This window comes from Loxodonta africana, chromosome 2 (assembly GCF_030014295.1).
Source record: "Loxodonta africana isolate mLoxAfr1 chromosome 2, mLoxAfr1.hap2, whole genome shotgun sequence".
Taxonomy (NCBI): domain Eukaryota; kingdom Metazoa; phylum Chordata; class Mammalia; order Proboscidea; family Elephantidae; genus Loxodonta; species Loxodonta africana.
The window spans coordinates 74,851,766-74,868,111 of record NC_087343.1 but is presented as its reverse complement, the minus strand read 5'-3'; the positions used below and the strand labels follow the sequence as shown (position 1 = coordinate 74,868,111).

General features: G+C 36.3%; 1 protein-coding gene across 4 annotated transcripts in view; it reads left to right on the top strand.

Annotated features, from left to right (window-relative positions):
• Nucleotides 1–16,127, top strand: part of LOC100657812 (survival of motor neuron protein) — a 30,618-nt gene extending 14,491 nt beyond the window's left edge. The window contains exons 8-10 of one of the 4 annotated variants that reach the window (XM_010588202.3): nt 3,450–3,500; nt 9,841–9,866; nt 15,482–16,127. In XM_010588202.3, the coding sequence (XP_010586504.1) occupies nt 3,450–3,497 (48 nt within the window). In that variant the 3' untranslated portion in view covers nt 3,498–3,500; nt 9,841–9,866; nt 15,482–16,127. The other 3 variants (XM_010588199.3, XM_064272954.1, XM_003408086.4) reach the window with 3 other exon arrangements.
• The last annotated feature ends 219 nt before the right edge of the window (nt 16,128–16,346 follow it).

The following is a 16,346-nucleotide window of genomic DNA, read 5'->3' as shown; positions in this document are numbered from 1 at the left end:
CAAAGGTAAAAATTACTTGAAAGTTTAAAAAATATTAAGTTGCTCTTGCATCAGCCCCATTAAGTGTAATTGTAGTGCATTTAGAAATCTTTCATTGCATTGTTAGATTGTTTTTTAATTTTATTTGTTGTTGAGAATATACACAGCAGAACACACCAACTCAGCAGTTTCTGCATGTACCATTTAGTGACATTGATTACATTCTGCGAGTTGGGCAACCATTTTCATTCTCCTTTTCTGAGTTGCTCCTCCCCCATTACCATAAATTCACTGCCCCCTAAGGTTCCTATCTAATCTTTCAAGCTGCTATTGTCAGTTTTATCCCATATAGATAGTTCTTAAAAGAGCATAATGCTCAAGGCAGACGTTTTTTACTAGTTAAGTTTAACTAGTATTTCATTTTAAGAAGACTTCAGGGGATATTTTTGGTTTAAGGTTTAAAGATTATCTCAGGATGGTTGTTTCAGGGGTTTATCCAACCTTCATGGCTCCAGGAAGTCTGGAGTTAATGAGAATTTGAAATCTTGTTCTACATTTTCCCCCGTTTTGATCAGGATTATCCTATGGGATCTTTGATCAAAATGTTCTGTAATCATAGTGGAGCACCATCCAGTTCTCCTGGTTTCATGACAAAGGAGGTAGTTCTTCATGGAGGCAATTAGCCATACTTCCCATATCCTCCTATTCCTGATGGTCCTTCTTCTTCTGTTGTTCCAGGCAAATAGAGACCAATTGTGCCTTGGATGGCTGCTGGCAATCTTTTAAAACAGTAGGCGCTACACAACGAACTAGGAGGTAGAACAGAAGCATTAAACACATTATTAGACCAGTTTTGTTGTTAGATTATTTTAATTATACATTTTCTATTTTGAATGACACTTTATTTTCCAAACTCGTTAGTATTTGTGATATGATTTGAAGTTATATAGATTGTAGTATATGGAAAAATAATGGGTAATTTTTTTTTTTTTTATTTTGTAAAAGAAAAGAAAAATTAGATTCTGTTTGTGCATAGAGGAAGGTCTAGGGTAATAGGTACCAAACTGGAGCTTGGAGACTTGGACTTCAGACTTGTCATTTCATACATCAGTCTGTTGCATACATGTTCTATTGTAATTTAGCAGGGAATTTATTCTTATTTTTTTAAAAGGAAGCTGTTGTGCCATCTGAAATTATGATGTGTGATTGTAGCTAATTAATAGAAAAAAATTAACAACTGAATTGAAGCTGTAATTTTTTTTTTACGTATATCATCTGTACATATCCCCATTTAATATTCTTATTTAATGGATGGTTTTGGTTTTAATTTAAGACCAGTCATCTCACTCTAATTCTTTAACCTTTCCCTTTCTATACTTTAAGTTTCTGTATGTGTTTTCAATAGTTTGTTTTTCTCATTTTTTTAAATTATGAAATATTTTGAAAAATAACACATATAATGTGTACATATATGGTATTAACATACTTTGTGTTCATTAAAAAAATTTTTAGACAGGGAAAGCTAGAGGAGTAAAATCATAACTCTGTCACCTAGATGCACCTTATGTTGACTTATATTCAGGTTCATATTGTGCATAAGGTCCTGGTTTTTGGTTGATCAGTATTATTGTTAATGTAAAATTTTTATTAAATATAGCATGCATGCAGAAAAGTACATAAATTACAAGTTTGCAGCTTGATAATTTTTCACAAAATGATCACACCTGGGTCATCAGTGTCAGTATCAAGAAAAAGAACATTATCTCAACCGCAGAAGCCTCCTGGTGTCTCATTCTAGTCATTAGCTTTCTCCCTTTCAAGGATAACCATTTTTCTGATTTCTAACTTAGTAGATGAGTTTTGCCCATTTTTAAACTTCTTATGGGTGGAATCATATATGTGTGTGTGTGTGTTTGTTCAGTATTTGTATTGCATTTCATAATCTATTTGTTCTACTGTCGATAGATAATTGTGTGGGTTCCAATTTTTGGCTATTATAAGTAGTGTGGCTATAAACGTTTATTTTTCTTTTTTAATAGCTTCATTGAAATATTCACATTCCATACAGTTTACCCTTTTAAAGTATACAGTTCAGTGGTTTTAATATATTTACAAAGTCGTGCTATCATTACTACTTTCTAATTCCAAAACATTTTCATCATCCCAAAAAGAAACCTCATTCCCCTTAGCAGGAGGGCAGGGGTTCAGTGGTAGAATTCTCACCTTCCATGCAGGAGACCCAGGTTCGATCCTTGGCCAGTGCACCTCAAGTGCAGCCACCACCTGTCCATCAGTGGAGGCTTTTGTGTTGCATGATGCTTAACAGGTTTCAGTGGAGCTTCCAGAGTAAGACAACCGGAATCAAAGGCCTGGTGAACTATTTCCAAAACTCAGTCAATGAAAACCCTGTGGATCACAACAGTCTGATCATGCATGGGGCCACCATGAGTCGGAGCCAGTCGGACAGCAGCTAACAGCCACAACCCATTAGCAGTCATTTCCCATTCCCCTCTCTTTCCGGTCCTTGGCAACCATAATATACTTTCAGTCTGTATGGATTTGCTTATTCTGGACATTTTATATAAATGGAGTCATACAATATGTTGTTTTTTGGGTCCAGCTCTTACCTCTACCATTTTTTCTTTCAAGAAAAATTTGGAAACGGATGGTGGTGGTGATTGTATTACATGATAAACATAATTGATGTCCCTGATTTGTGCATGTGAAAAATGTTGAAATGGCAATTGTTTTGTTATGTGTATCTATCTACCATAGGAAAAAAAAATCAGAATATAAATAACTAAGAGCAATATTGTTGGAATAACATAAAATAGGCTGTAACTTTGATACTCATTGGTAACAAATCATTTTCACTACACCTTACAGCCAGTTGGGTGTAGATTAATAGTGAAGTGGAAAGCTGCTGCTTTAGTAAAAGCTAGTTTAATGTAAAATCCGAAACCAAACTCATTGCTGTCAAGTTGATACCTACTCATAATGACCCTATAATGTAGAAAAAGATAAAAGACATTGAGGTTCAGAAGAGAGAGGACATTTGGGTTGGCTCTCACCAGGAAAAGTAACAAATATTTGAGTATTGATTTTTTTTTTTTTTAACTTCTTCACTGGTTTCATTGTGTACTGGTCTTTAATGGCTTTGTCTTGATAAATAGGTGTGACAAGTAGTTTTAGGTCACTGTATATTTTATTTGATGGAAATAAGGTATAAGGAGCTCAGGCGTATCCCTAGACTTACTGAACGAAGAAAAAATTTCTTAATTGCAGCCTAGTAGTTTTTTACTTTGGCATTAGTTTTAAAGGACATTGGAAGGCTGTAAACTTTTTTATGATGGTATTTTGTTAAATAACATTAGCAGAATGTGCTATATGAAAAAAAAATACTTTTAAACATCTGTATAAAGTATATATGCTTGTCTTTTGAATTCCTTTACTTTTTTTTTTTTTTACAGGGCTACAGACAAAGTCAAAAAGAAGGAAAGTGTTCGCATTTCAATTAAGGAGTAAGTCTGCTGTCACTAAACAAGTGAATCTCACTTTTTGTTTTATTTTTTTTGGCGCATACTTTGTGATTTGTGGAAATCAAATCATTAAAAAATGAAATGTTAAAAAATTGAAAATTTAATGTGATAACAGTATTAAAGATGCTTTGATGCCAAAACTCACAGATGAGAGATTGATCCCAGCCCCATTAGAACTGTCATGGTGCTGAAGTATCATGTCACCAAATATTTGCTGGATGGTTGTGTGTGGGAATTTAATCAAGCCTTTAGATCTAATTTCCCATTTACAGGAAATACTGGGGATAAAGGATCAAGTTACGTGACAACACAAAAATAATTGGCCAAGTCTAGAATGTGGAATGTGGAACAGAAGATAACTGCCCTCATTCCTTAAAAATCAGTGTCATGAAAGAAAGAGAAAAAAAAAAAAAAAAACGGGGGGAGGGATAACTAGTCTAGATTAAGAGATTTCAGAGAAGGAACAGCCAAATGCAGTGTGGGGTCCTTGACTGGACCCTGGTTTGAGAAACTTATCTATAAAAGACGTGGGGGGAAGGAGAAAAAGACATTGAAGAAAGTTGAACATGGACTGGATTTTAAATGATATTAGGTAATTACTGCTAATTTTTTGAGCTGTGATAAGGGCGTTATAGTTTATAGGAGAATGTCTTTTTTAATTTTTGTACTGAAGTATTTAAAAGTGTTAAAATGTTTCTAATATTTTTAAAATGGCCTAGTAAACTGTGTGTGTGTGTATGTGTGTCTGCCTGAAACATATATGGCAAAATGTTAATTACTGAATCTAGGTGCCATGTATATACTGTACCATTTTTTTCTATTTTCTGTATGTTTGAAAAGTGCATAATAAAAATTTTCAATATTTTTAAACTACGTTTTAAAAAATTGTATGTCTGTAATATTCCAGTTGTTGCATTTCATTTTGTACTTGTGGCCCATATCTGTCAAATCATTTGCCTGCATGGTATGCCTCTATTCCTTTAGTTCAGTAGGCTTTACTAGGCTGGATAATGTTACAGTAAATATCTTCAAATATGTAATAATCTGATTCTTTTCTGTCATAGCCTTAGGTTGAATCTCTGTTATGTGACTGTCTGATAAAAGTTTTTCACTCATCACTATAAATTTATAATGATTTGTGGTAGATGTTTCCATGTTGCCTTGAAAAGCAAGTTTTTGAAAATCACATTTTCAGAATGAGATGCATTCCTGGCAGAGGAGCGTATTTTTTTATTGTATGATTTTCACATTTAAGAGTATAATTCCTTTTTGATTAAACTGCATTCAATTGAAGTTCTTCATGTGGGTTATTCAACCAAGTCTAAAAGAGTGAATAGAAAATTTAGCCAAGGAGATGAGATGGGTTAGAGTGTTCCAGGCAGAAAACCAAAAAAACCCATTGCCGTCAAGTCGATTCCGACTCGTAGCAACCCTATAGGACAGAGTAGAACTGCCCCATAGGATTTCCAGGAAGTGCCTGGTGGATTCGAACAGCAGACCTTTTGGTTAGCAGCTATAGCTCTTAACCACTTTGCCACCAGGGTTTCTGTTCTAGGCAGAGAACGTACAAAACTGGAAGGATCAGAGTACAGTGTGTTTAGAGGCATAAGGTAGCATAAATGTCATATCACTAATCCTAATACAACCCATCCGCCCTTATCCACCTCCCCTGCTCAATTCGTGGCATTTCCGCCCTCTTTGAATGTATTCTCTATTTATTTCTAAGACGTAACTTTTCACACTGTATTATCATTATTGTTTATATATCTGTCTGACTCAGAGGGGGCAGGTCCTATGTCTGGGTCTTCACTGTGTCTTCAGTATCTGGCACACTTTTTAGAATGAAGTGTAGGATGTGCTTAAAGCATGAAGGGAGGAGGAGGGAAAGTCATGAGAGGGAAAATGGTATATGAAAGAGACCTCAGAGTTCCCAGATCAAATCTTTCACTCATCGTGGAGGGTTAGGCATCACTTCTATTTTTTGCTGCTTTTTTTTTTCCTTTTCTTTTTAAAGGTGTTTTATTTGTTTTTAAACTTTTTATTTTGAGATCATTGTAAATACCCAGAGGGTTGCCAAGGTAGTACACAGAGTTTCCTTATACTCTTTACCCAGCTTCCTATGATGTTAACATCTGTCATAACCACAGTACATTTATCTAAACTAAAATTACCGTTGGTACAATACTACTAATTAAATGGCAGACTTTAATTGGATTTCCCATTTTTCCACTTTTGCTAGCTTTGTGTGTGTGTGTATGTGTGGTAAATACATATACAAAAAAATATTTGCCATTTCAGCATTTTACATGTACAGTTTTTACATGTACAATTTTAGCATTTTACATGTATGGTTCATCATGTGTATATCCCATCACTCTATTTCCAAATTAACTCTTGTCAGTTTTAAGAAAGACTTCTTAAATAACAAATTCTTCCTTAAGTGAATGGTTTTGAAAGTTGAGTTAATGTAATCATATTTGACCTAGGTTATTTTTAGGCACAATTTACCTTAACTTAAATATTGAATAACAAAGCACCTTTCCCCTTAAGTAAAGAGAGAACAAAGCCACCACCACACTGTATGTCTAGACAGTTGTTGTCAGTTAAATGGCGTTAAGTGGTTGCCATTAACAGAAATAAGCTACAGGGTTAATGGTTTTGAATATTTATAAACTTAAGTCATAAGTAGTTTGAAGCTCTTGGCCAATGGAAAAACAGTGGATTCAATCCAGAAGTCAAATTCTTAAAGTTCAACAAGAACAACTCCTGCTTCTGTAAAAGCCTGTGTTTTACATACAGCAATCAGTAGAAGACATTCAGTACTCAGTTATCTCACTAAGTATTAGACATTAGATCACTTTTATTTATGAATCATGCTTTTGAAGAGTATTCAAGAGCGCTTATACAGAATCAGTTCCTTTCTGATACATTTTTGAGGTTTAAATTACAATAAAATGCACAGATTTAAAGGGAAGTGTTTGATCAGTTTTGACAAAGCTGTGCCCTTGTTACAAACACCTCAATCAAGATACAGAACATATCTCTAAACCCAGGAAATCCCTTTGTGCCCCTTTCTCACCCCCAGTAACCACTCTTCTGACTTCTATGGGCAAAGAGTAGTTTGCCTGTTTTAGAATGTCATATAGTGGAATCATGCTGTGGGGACTCTTGTACAGCATTACTTTTAAGATATAGTTACTTGAGTTCAGCTAACATTCTTAGATAATATGTGTAGCGTATTATGAAAATATCAAGTATTATAGTTGGAGAAACTAGTTTCTGAACTTTGAAGATTTTTTATTTTTTATTGTGCTTTAAGTGAAAGTTTACAAACCAAGTCAGTCTCTCATACAAAAACTTACATACACCTTAATATATACTCCTAGTTGCTCTCCCCCTAATGAGACAGTACACTCCTTCCCTCCACTCTCTATTTTCATGTCCATTCAGCCAGCTTCTGTCCCCCTCTACCCTCTCATCTCCCCTCCAGGCAGGAGCTGCCCACATAGTCTCATGTGTCCACTTGATCCAAGAAGCTCACTCCTCACCAGTATCATTTTCTGTCCCACAGTCCAATCCAATCCCTGTCTGAAGAGGTGGCTTTGGGAATGGTTCCTGTCTTGGGCTAACGGAAGGTCTGGGGACCATGACCTCTGGGGTCCTTCTAGTCTCAGTCAGACCATTAAGTCTGGTCTTTTTATGAGAATTTTTTTTTGCTTTTATTGTACTTTGAGAGTTTACAAATCAAGTCAGTCTCTCATACAAAAATTTATATACACTTTGCTATATACTCCTAGTTGCTCTCCCCCTAATGAGACAGCACACTCCTTTCCACTCTCCATTTTCATGTCCATTCGGCCAGCTTCTGACCCCCTCATCTCCCATTCAGACATTAGCTCCCCACCTAGTCTCATGTGTCTACTTGATCTAAGAAGCTCACTCCTCACCAGTATCATTTTCTATCCCATAGTCCAGTCCAATCCCTGTCTGAAGAGTTGGCTTTGGAAATGGTTCTTATCTTGGGCTAACAGAAGGTCTGGGGACCATGACCTCTGGGGTCCTTCTAGCCTCAGGCAGACCATTAAGTCTGGTCTTTATATGAGAATTTGAGGTCTGCATCCCACTGCTGTCCTACTCCCTCAGGGGTTCTCTGCTGTGTTTCTTGTCAGGGCAGTCATCGGTTGTAGCCGACCACCAACTAGTTCTTCTGGTCTGAACTTTGAAGCTTTGATCCTTTTATTTTTGGTTATCATGACACATAAATTGACCTTTTATATTTAAAAATGGCATGTAATTTAGGGTAGCGCTATAGGCCACTTTTAATAAAACATGCTAGTTCTCGGTTTCCAGGTAGCAGATGACAAATGTGAAGCAGTGTTGCTGAGCATTAATGGGCCTTTGTCTTTAGATAACAGACTTCTGGTTAAGAATGAACAAAATCTTATGGATCTTGGTTTCAAGAGACTCTTGGGTATGTGTTAGTAGATTTGGCTTTCTGTTGTAAAGGAAACTAGAAACTGCTACATGATATTTATCTCCCCTTTATTAGTGATTATAATAGGTGTACTTTTTAAGTGATGACTTTGTAGTAGGCATAGTTAATAGTTATTTCATCTAATCTTTATAGCACTGATTGAGTTAGATACTATTATTCCCATTTTACAGATGAGAAAGCAGACTCACAGAAATGATTTGCCTTGGGCCACATAGTAAATGGTGGAACTATGTACGGCCTCTGAACTTTGTCCAGCTCTCAGCCCCTAGCAGCTGTGTCTGCCAGGCCCCTTGGAGTCTTGTCCTGCACATGCATAACTTAGGATTTGGACAAGGACTCAAGTGGAACTCCTACACAGATTTCTGGAGCTCTTTCTCTGCAAATCCCTCCTCTCCTGACCGTGCCTCCTCAAATTCCAGCTGCCTTATTCCAGTGCCCATACTCCAATCTCTGCTTCTTCCACTCAGGAAGACCACTGCTCTGCTCACGCTCCACCTTCCATCCTGCCACCAGAAAGGGGTGAATATGAAGCTCACGTAATGTGTTCACCGTTTTCAAGAGTCATAGCCCTGTGCTATCTGTTGTCCAGTGCCTGAAAACAGTTGTATCATATATCCTGGCCACCTTTATAGTTTATGGCAGGAGAGCAAGTCCACTACTAGCTACTTCCCCTGTTTTTTATTAAAATCCTAATTGGTGTAAACAAATGTTTGCATTTTCTTCATGAACACTTGGCTGAATGGCACAATTCATTACATCACCTTTCCCATTTTTGGAACAGTATTCAGTTGCGTGTTTCATGAAAGATTTGTCCACTGTGGTGATTAAAACACACTGAATGACAACAGTACACTCTACCTTTCAAGTACGTAAGAGTTAAATGTCAGAGTTGGGATTGTTGATACATATTTTTACATAGCAATGAGGAATCTATTCTGGGCTTTTTTACTTAACATAATTTCATAGAAGTATTTTTGTGTATTGATGATTAATTTCATGTACCGGGTCACAGATTCTACTTAGTTCTGTAGATCATCACATGTTGTCATATGCTCCCTCCCAAAAATAAACGAGTTAATGCCCCCATTCTTCACACTTATTTATTATAGTTTACTTAAGAATTATTTCATTCTCTGTTGTTATTCTTGGTTATGTAAAAGTTGCAAAATAGTTTCAATTTAGTTTTTGAAACATCCAGTTTATTCTTTTGATCATTTATTTTTAATTTTTATTGTGCTTTAAGTGAAGGTTTACAAACCAAGTCAGTCTCTCAATACAAAAACTTACATACACCTTGCTATATACTCCTAGTTTCCCTCCCTCTAATGAGACAGCACACTCCTTCCCTCCACTCTGTTTTCATGTGCGTTCGGCCAGCTTCTGACCCCCTCTGCCCTCTCATCTTTTCTCCAGACAGGAGATGCCCACAAAGTTTTTTGACCATTTTTTGTTTGTTTATTAAAAACATGGTTTTAGTCATTATTGCCTCATTATATGTATAGGAATCTGATAGGATTTATGTTTGAATGAAAAAAATCGAAAACTGTGTATATTATGCTTCCTGTTGTTTGTACAAATATGTATTTAATATAAATCATGTGTATGATTGTATGAGAATTGGTTATCAAGAACAATACTCATGGTAAGTTACTTCTAAAAGGGGACTAGAAAACAGAAGAATGTGAGAGAGACTTTTTTAATTTTATAATTTTTGTGCCGGGTACATTTATCACCAACAAAAAAACTAACATGTAATTAAAATAATCTGGTTAAAATGTATCTATCTTCATTATTTCTTTAAACCTTTTTAAAATTCTATTTTCATAGGTTACTCGTACAGTGTACTTTTATGGGTAAGTGCTTTTTCCTCTTACTGTATGTTGGAGAGCACTCCGTATTGCTATGTAAAGCTATCTCGTTTTCTTTTTTTAACAGCTTCAGAGTATTCTTATGTATAACCCATTGCCATTGAGTCGATTCCAACTTATAGCAACCGTATAGGACAGAGTAGAACTGCCCCATAGGGTTTCCAAGGAGCACCTGGTGGATTCGAACTGCCAGCCTTTTGGTTAGCAGCCGTAGCTCTTAACCATTGTACTACCAGGGTTTCCACGTTCTTATGTATAGTATACCATATTTATTGATCCTTTGTAGGTGAAAATTTAGGTTGTTTACAACTGTTTGCTATTTAATACTACAATGAGTTTTCTTTTATGTAGTTCTTTTTGTAGAAATTAGGAATATAGATTAAGTATTTAGAAGTAAAACTGCTGGATTGAAGAGTGTATGCATTGAAATTTTGATAGATTTTTACCAAATTGCTCTCAGTAGTGGTTGTGTTCATATATATTTCCACCAACATTGTTTGAGAGTTCCTGTTTCCCACCATCTAGCTGACAGTTTATCAAACCTTTGGGTCTTTGTCAATCTAAAACTTGAAAAATGGTTATGTTTTATTTGTCTTTCTGTTTATTTTTAAAAGCTATCTATCTCCTTTTTTGGAAAACCTTATGAACATTACCTTTAAGCGCTTTTTTAACTTTTTTTTTTTTTGTCCTTTTTGATTTGTAAGAATTTTTTATATGAGAAACCATCTCTGTGTGATATGAGTTTCTTTTTTTCTAGCATGTCATTTCTTTTGAGTGTGCTTATGGTGGTAGTGGTTGTTTTGACAGAAATGTTTTATTTTTATGCGGCTAAATTGTTTAATTCTCACAGTCCTTTTTATGGCTTTTGAGTTTTCTTCTAATGCTTCTATTTATAAAAAATTATTTTCCCTGTGTTTATGGTTATTTTCTTATTACCATTTTTTATTTTAGGTATTTGTGCTTAAACTATTTTTAATTTTTTTGCTTATAAAGCTTCATCTGTTTCTTTTTAAGTCATTTTACAATTTACAGAAGTAAAAATAAAGGGATAGTGAAAACTATTAGCAATTTTAATGAGAATTCAAATACAACAAACTCAGATTTTGCATATTTTTTCAGTTTTAAGTTTATTTATATATGTATCCAAAATAGGCAACTGTTCATCAGCTGTTATGTATGAACCTGGAACATAGCTATCTTTTAAATACTGATTCCAGATTTCAAATGCATCTTTAATGTGTTCTAATTTATCATTGCTTCTGATTCTTCTTGCACTTGCTTCATTAAAACATAATACTTTGGAAGACTTTGATGGCTCATAATTTTGTTGACTAGATATATATGATGGCTATCTTCGTTCATAACTGCAAAGATTTTCATTTTTATATTTATAAACACCAGTTACAATGATCGTCCATTTTTTCCATTTCTGTATCATCTTCCGGGTACCTTATGTTCACAGCTGTCTTTAACATTTGTCTGCTTAAACTCTGTCAAGTAAATTTTGGTGCATATGTATCATAAAAGATGAAAGAATGTTGTCATATGTCCTTGTAACAAAACAGGTTTGTTCAGGTCTTTATCACAAAATACTGTATGATGAAGTCCTTCATGTTGAATGACTGTAACTAGATGAGAATACCATGTTTCCTTTTTGTCCTTAGAAATAAATCAGTTCTTGAGTTGGAGAAAATTCAACTAAGTTGTTCCCAGAGACCCTCGTCCCAGTAACAGATCCCAGGAGTTGTTTGGATATGTCTAGGAAGCCTCTGTCTCTCTGCCCCCTATGTGCTTTGTTATATATGTGGATATGTATGCAGCACACACAAACTTGTATATACATATGCCAACTTAACACATGATTTTGATAATTGCTGCTTTGTAATATGTTTTAAAATCAGGTAGGGCAGATCAAATACTAGTATGCCTTAAAAGTTTTTAAAATATATTTTTGCTCATTTACTCTTCCAAATGAATTTTGCAGATAGTTTACCTAATTATTTAAGTATCCCATGAAGACTGAAATTAATATTACATTAAATCTTTATATTAGCATATTTTTATTCTGGTTTTACCATGTCTTTATCATTTTATAAGATGATAGGTTTTAAAATATAATTATATCTAGACTTTTTTCTTTCAAATTTAGGTACAGCTCTCTCCCACGGAGAATGGTATTTTGATGTTCCCTTGTCAGTGTGAAAAAAGCTTCATCATTTTCTTCATGAACACTTGGTTGGATAGCACAGTCCTCTGCATTTTTTCAGTTGTCGCATGTGTTCCATGCTTTAATAACCAAGGAAGTGTTTTTAGGGAATAATCAGTTTGAATAACTGGACAGTGCAAATATGGGTGGTTAAAAGATTCTCTGGGTTGCATATAGTGCATAAAAGTCATCTGTCAAATTACAGTTGAGCATGCTTTTATATTGTCACTTCCTTTGTATGTTAAACTTTTTATTGATACTTTTAAAAATAAATGTGATAAATCTTTTTTTTTTTTTAAACCTGAAATACATGAATATTTTTCTTTGGAATATATATGGTGAGGTTAAATCTGTCTGAAGATGTAGGAAGGAAACTACTTGGACTAATTGGGTAAAATAGTATTGAAAAGGTACAACCAGTTGTAAAGCACTCTCACTGATAATCCAAAGTTAAGAAACAAAGGCTAGCTGAGTGTCACAAGGACTGGATTTGCCCAGTCAGGAACCAAGACTCTGTCTGCTTCTTGGGAGTCTTGTTGTCATTTTCCTCTCTGTACCTTCTCTTTCTTGTCTTTGTCTCTGTCCTTGTCTCTCTGTTTGACTCCCCGCCTCCGTTTTCCCTTCCCTCTCCCTCTCCCTCGCTCTCTTCCCTACTTCCTCTCTCCCAACTGCTTCCTCTCTCAACTGTGCCTGGCCCATTTCCTCAAAGAAGATTCAGCACAGTTGTCTGAGTTTAATTTTAGTTATGAAGGTAGCTTATTTGCTTTTAAGTAATTTTTACTGCTTTAAATACATAATACAATTGGAAAATGGTTTTAAGTTCAACCAAGTTATTCATTTCAGTGAATATTTATTGAATTTTGTGTCTGTGCTAGCACCGTTCTAGGTGCTTGGAAGACAACACTGAACACAACAGATGAAAGTCTGCCCTCATGAAATTTGTAGTGGTGGGAACCAGACAGTAAACAAGTTAAATGTCTAAGGTGACAGATGGTTATAAAGGCTATAGATAAAAGAGAAGCAGGGAAAGTGAGATTGCGGGGGGTGCTTTTTAAAAAAAAATGGTCAGGGATGGGAAAATTTGGGAGCAGTTAATGGTGATGGTTGAACAACATGATGAACATATTAATGTCACTGAACTGTACAAGTAGAGATGGTTGAAATGGCAGAGGCTTATTATTTACCATAATTTAAAAATTATTTACCATGAATAAAAAAAGAAATCAGGGGAATCCTTGTTGGCATGACATTTGAGCAGAGATCGGAATGAAATGAGAGTGAGAGCCATTCAGATAACTAGAAAGAACCTTCTAGGCAAAGGAGATGACAGGTGAAGGCTTGAAGGAATGAAAGACTCTAAGGAAGACTCAGCCTCACATGTTCAGGGAACAGCAGGGAGACCTGTGTGACTCAAGTAGAATGAACATGGGGGAAGAAATTGAGATGGGGTTAAGAGGGGCAACCAGGGACCAGGTCACGTGTAGGCCATTGTAAGGTCTTCAGTATTTACTTTGAGCTGGGAATCTATTGGAAAGTTTTGAGCTAGAGATGTAGCATGATGAGACATAAAAAGTGCCTTCTGACTGCTATGTTGCAAATAGACCATAGGGAGGAAGCAGGCAGACTAGTTAGGACCAGTGGGTAGTACTGTTTGCATCTGAATGTATATTGAGGTAGAGCCTTCAGGATTTGTCAATAGATGGGATGTGGAGTATGAGAGAGAAGAGTCAAGGATAACTCCAAGCTTTTTGGCCTAAGCAACTGGAAGAATAAAGTTGGAATTTACTGAGCTGGAAAAGTCTACATAAAGAGTACTTTTTTGGAGAGGAATGGTTAAGAGTTGGCTTTTGGACATAAAAATTTGAGATGCCCATCAGTAGGAGTTGCATATGAGTAAGGAGTTCGGGGGAAAGTCTGGGCTAGAGATGAAAATTTAGAAGTCAACCCAGAGGCGGAATTTAAAGCCATTCAACAGGATGAGATAGGCAAAGAGTGAATTTAAATGAAGATGTTGTCAGGAAAAAACTCCAGGAGTACTCCCAGTGTTTAGAGATCAGAGATATGAGCAGAAACAGCAAAGGAAACCAAGAAGGGAGCCCCCAGTGAGTTAGGAAAATGAGGAGGGATGTGATGTCCTGGAAGCCAAGTGAAGAACAAACTTTGAGGAGGTGGGAATGTCATATGCTACCAATAGGTCACATGCTGCTAATGGGCCCAGTAAGATGAGGACTGAGAAGTGCCCATTGAATTTGGCAATGGGAGGTCATTGGTGACCTTGGGGGCTGTTCTGGTGGAATAATGTAGGTGAAAGCCTGAAGGGAGGGAGTGAAAGAATGAGAGAACAGTTGAAGATAGTGCATGTAGATGAATTTTGTATTGTTTACTTCTGAGTTTTTGTTATATTTGGATATTAATAAAATCATATTTGATACAGCTTTATTTTAGTAAGGGTGTTATTTTGTGCAACTTGTTTCAGTTACGTACCTGTGTATGTGATATGTATTTGATGTTGGTGGTGTGTGTATGTGTACTGCATTGTAATATTAAATATATTTTTTATTGTGGGTCATGGTAAAAAAGTTTGAAAAATATGGAGTTATGAAAGACTAGGTAGGCAACTCGGGGGCAGTGAGTTTATGTTAACGGAGGAGGAACACTTCAGAAAAAGAGGGTGAGAATGATTGCATAACTTGAATGTAATCAATGTCACTGAATTGTACATGCAGAAATTGAATTAGTGTATGTTCTGCTGTGTATATTCTCATCAACCACAAAAAAATAAGCAAGTTATTTAAAAAATATGGAGTTAAAGCAAGAAAGTGCAGGGAATCAATGTTCAAGGAAGAGGTTGAGTATATGTGGGATTTTACCCAAAGTGGGCACAGTGGGAGGATTTAGGGAGCTGAGAGGCTTGGGAAATGTGATCACAGAGGGGGAGTTTAGAACCAGAAGAGTGAGTGCTGGACAATGAGGGACGATCCAGTAAAGAAAAAGAGGGTATTTAGCTCTGTGGGCAGCATAGTCTCTGTTGCAATTTTTTTTTTAACCCTTTAAAAATGTAAAAATGACTCAGCTCAAGGGCCGTATAAAAACAGTCCAGGGGCCATACTTTGATGACACTGCACTATACTAAGAGGCTCTTAACAGAAGCTCTGAACAAATAATTTTCATGGAGTCCTGTTTGTTTTCAAATTATTATTTTTAATTGGTAGCCTTTAAAAGTAGCCTGCCTTTTACCTTTGTCCTCCGGCTGTCCTGTTCCCCTCTCTGAAGTCAATCACTGTTAGATGTTTTCTTGTATATCACTTGAAAAGTTTTCTATGAATGTGTAACATGCATGTGTACATCCTGTCATTCAGTTTTAAGAAATTTAACTAGGTTCTTTTTTCTTTAGGTTCACACTGTCGAATTTAACGTTATACTTGTGCCAGTTTTCAGTTTACTGAGTCTCATCTCCAAATCCATCCTTCATGCCTACTCTGCAGTAATGGATCTGGACCCTTGTCAGCAGGCAGAGTGTAACACTTTGTCAGTAGAGGGTGCTGGTAGCTGCTGGAGCAGCAAGAGGCTTCTTTTCCTGGTTCCAGTGAGCTATTCTAGGCAGATCCCTCCACACGTGTACCCGCCTTCCATAGCACCCAGCTCTGCAGTGTGGCTCCACCAGCACACATCTTGTGTAGTGTCTGGTTTCAGCAGTACCTGATGACCAGCAGCACGCCGCACCTTCCGTGAATAATTTCCCTGAAGCACCTTCTCAGCAAAGTTCCACCAGCCTAGCACCTCCTCAGGTCAAACCTTGCAGCCTCAGCGAGCCCCTCTGTCATCCAGTGAGTCAGGGCTGTGGCTCCAGTGAGGTCTGGACCTCAGCCCTGGGGGAGACTTGTTGTTCTTTTCTTGGGTGCTCTGTCTCAGCTAAGGGCTGGTGGCTGTTCTCTGTATCTGCTTAGAGGTCTCTGTTCCTTATCCAATCTCCATTATGCCAACCCTTTGTTATAGTTCATTCTTTATATTAAATCTTCGCTGGTCAAATTACTTTGTGGTTTCTGTCTCCTGATTGGACTCTGATATACAATACTAAAAACATTTCTGATTACAGAAGTATTGCATATTTAATCAGACGAGCAGGAAGATAACCCCATCTCCTCCTCGTAATCCCATCTTCCAGAAGTAGCCCATTAATGTTTTAGTGTAACTGGTTTTATTTTTAATTTTAAAGATAAAAATAATACAGGTACTTGTAAGATCAAAAACAGTAGAAA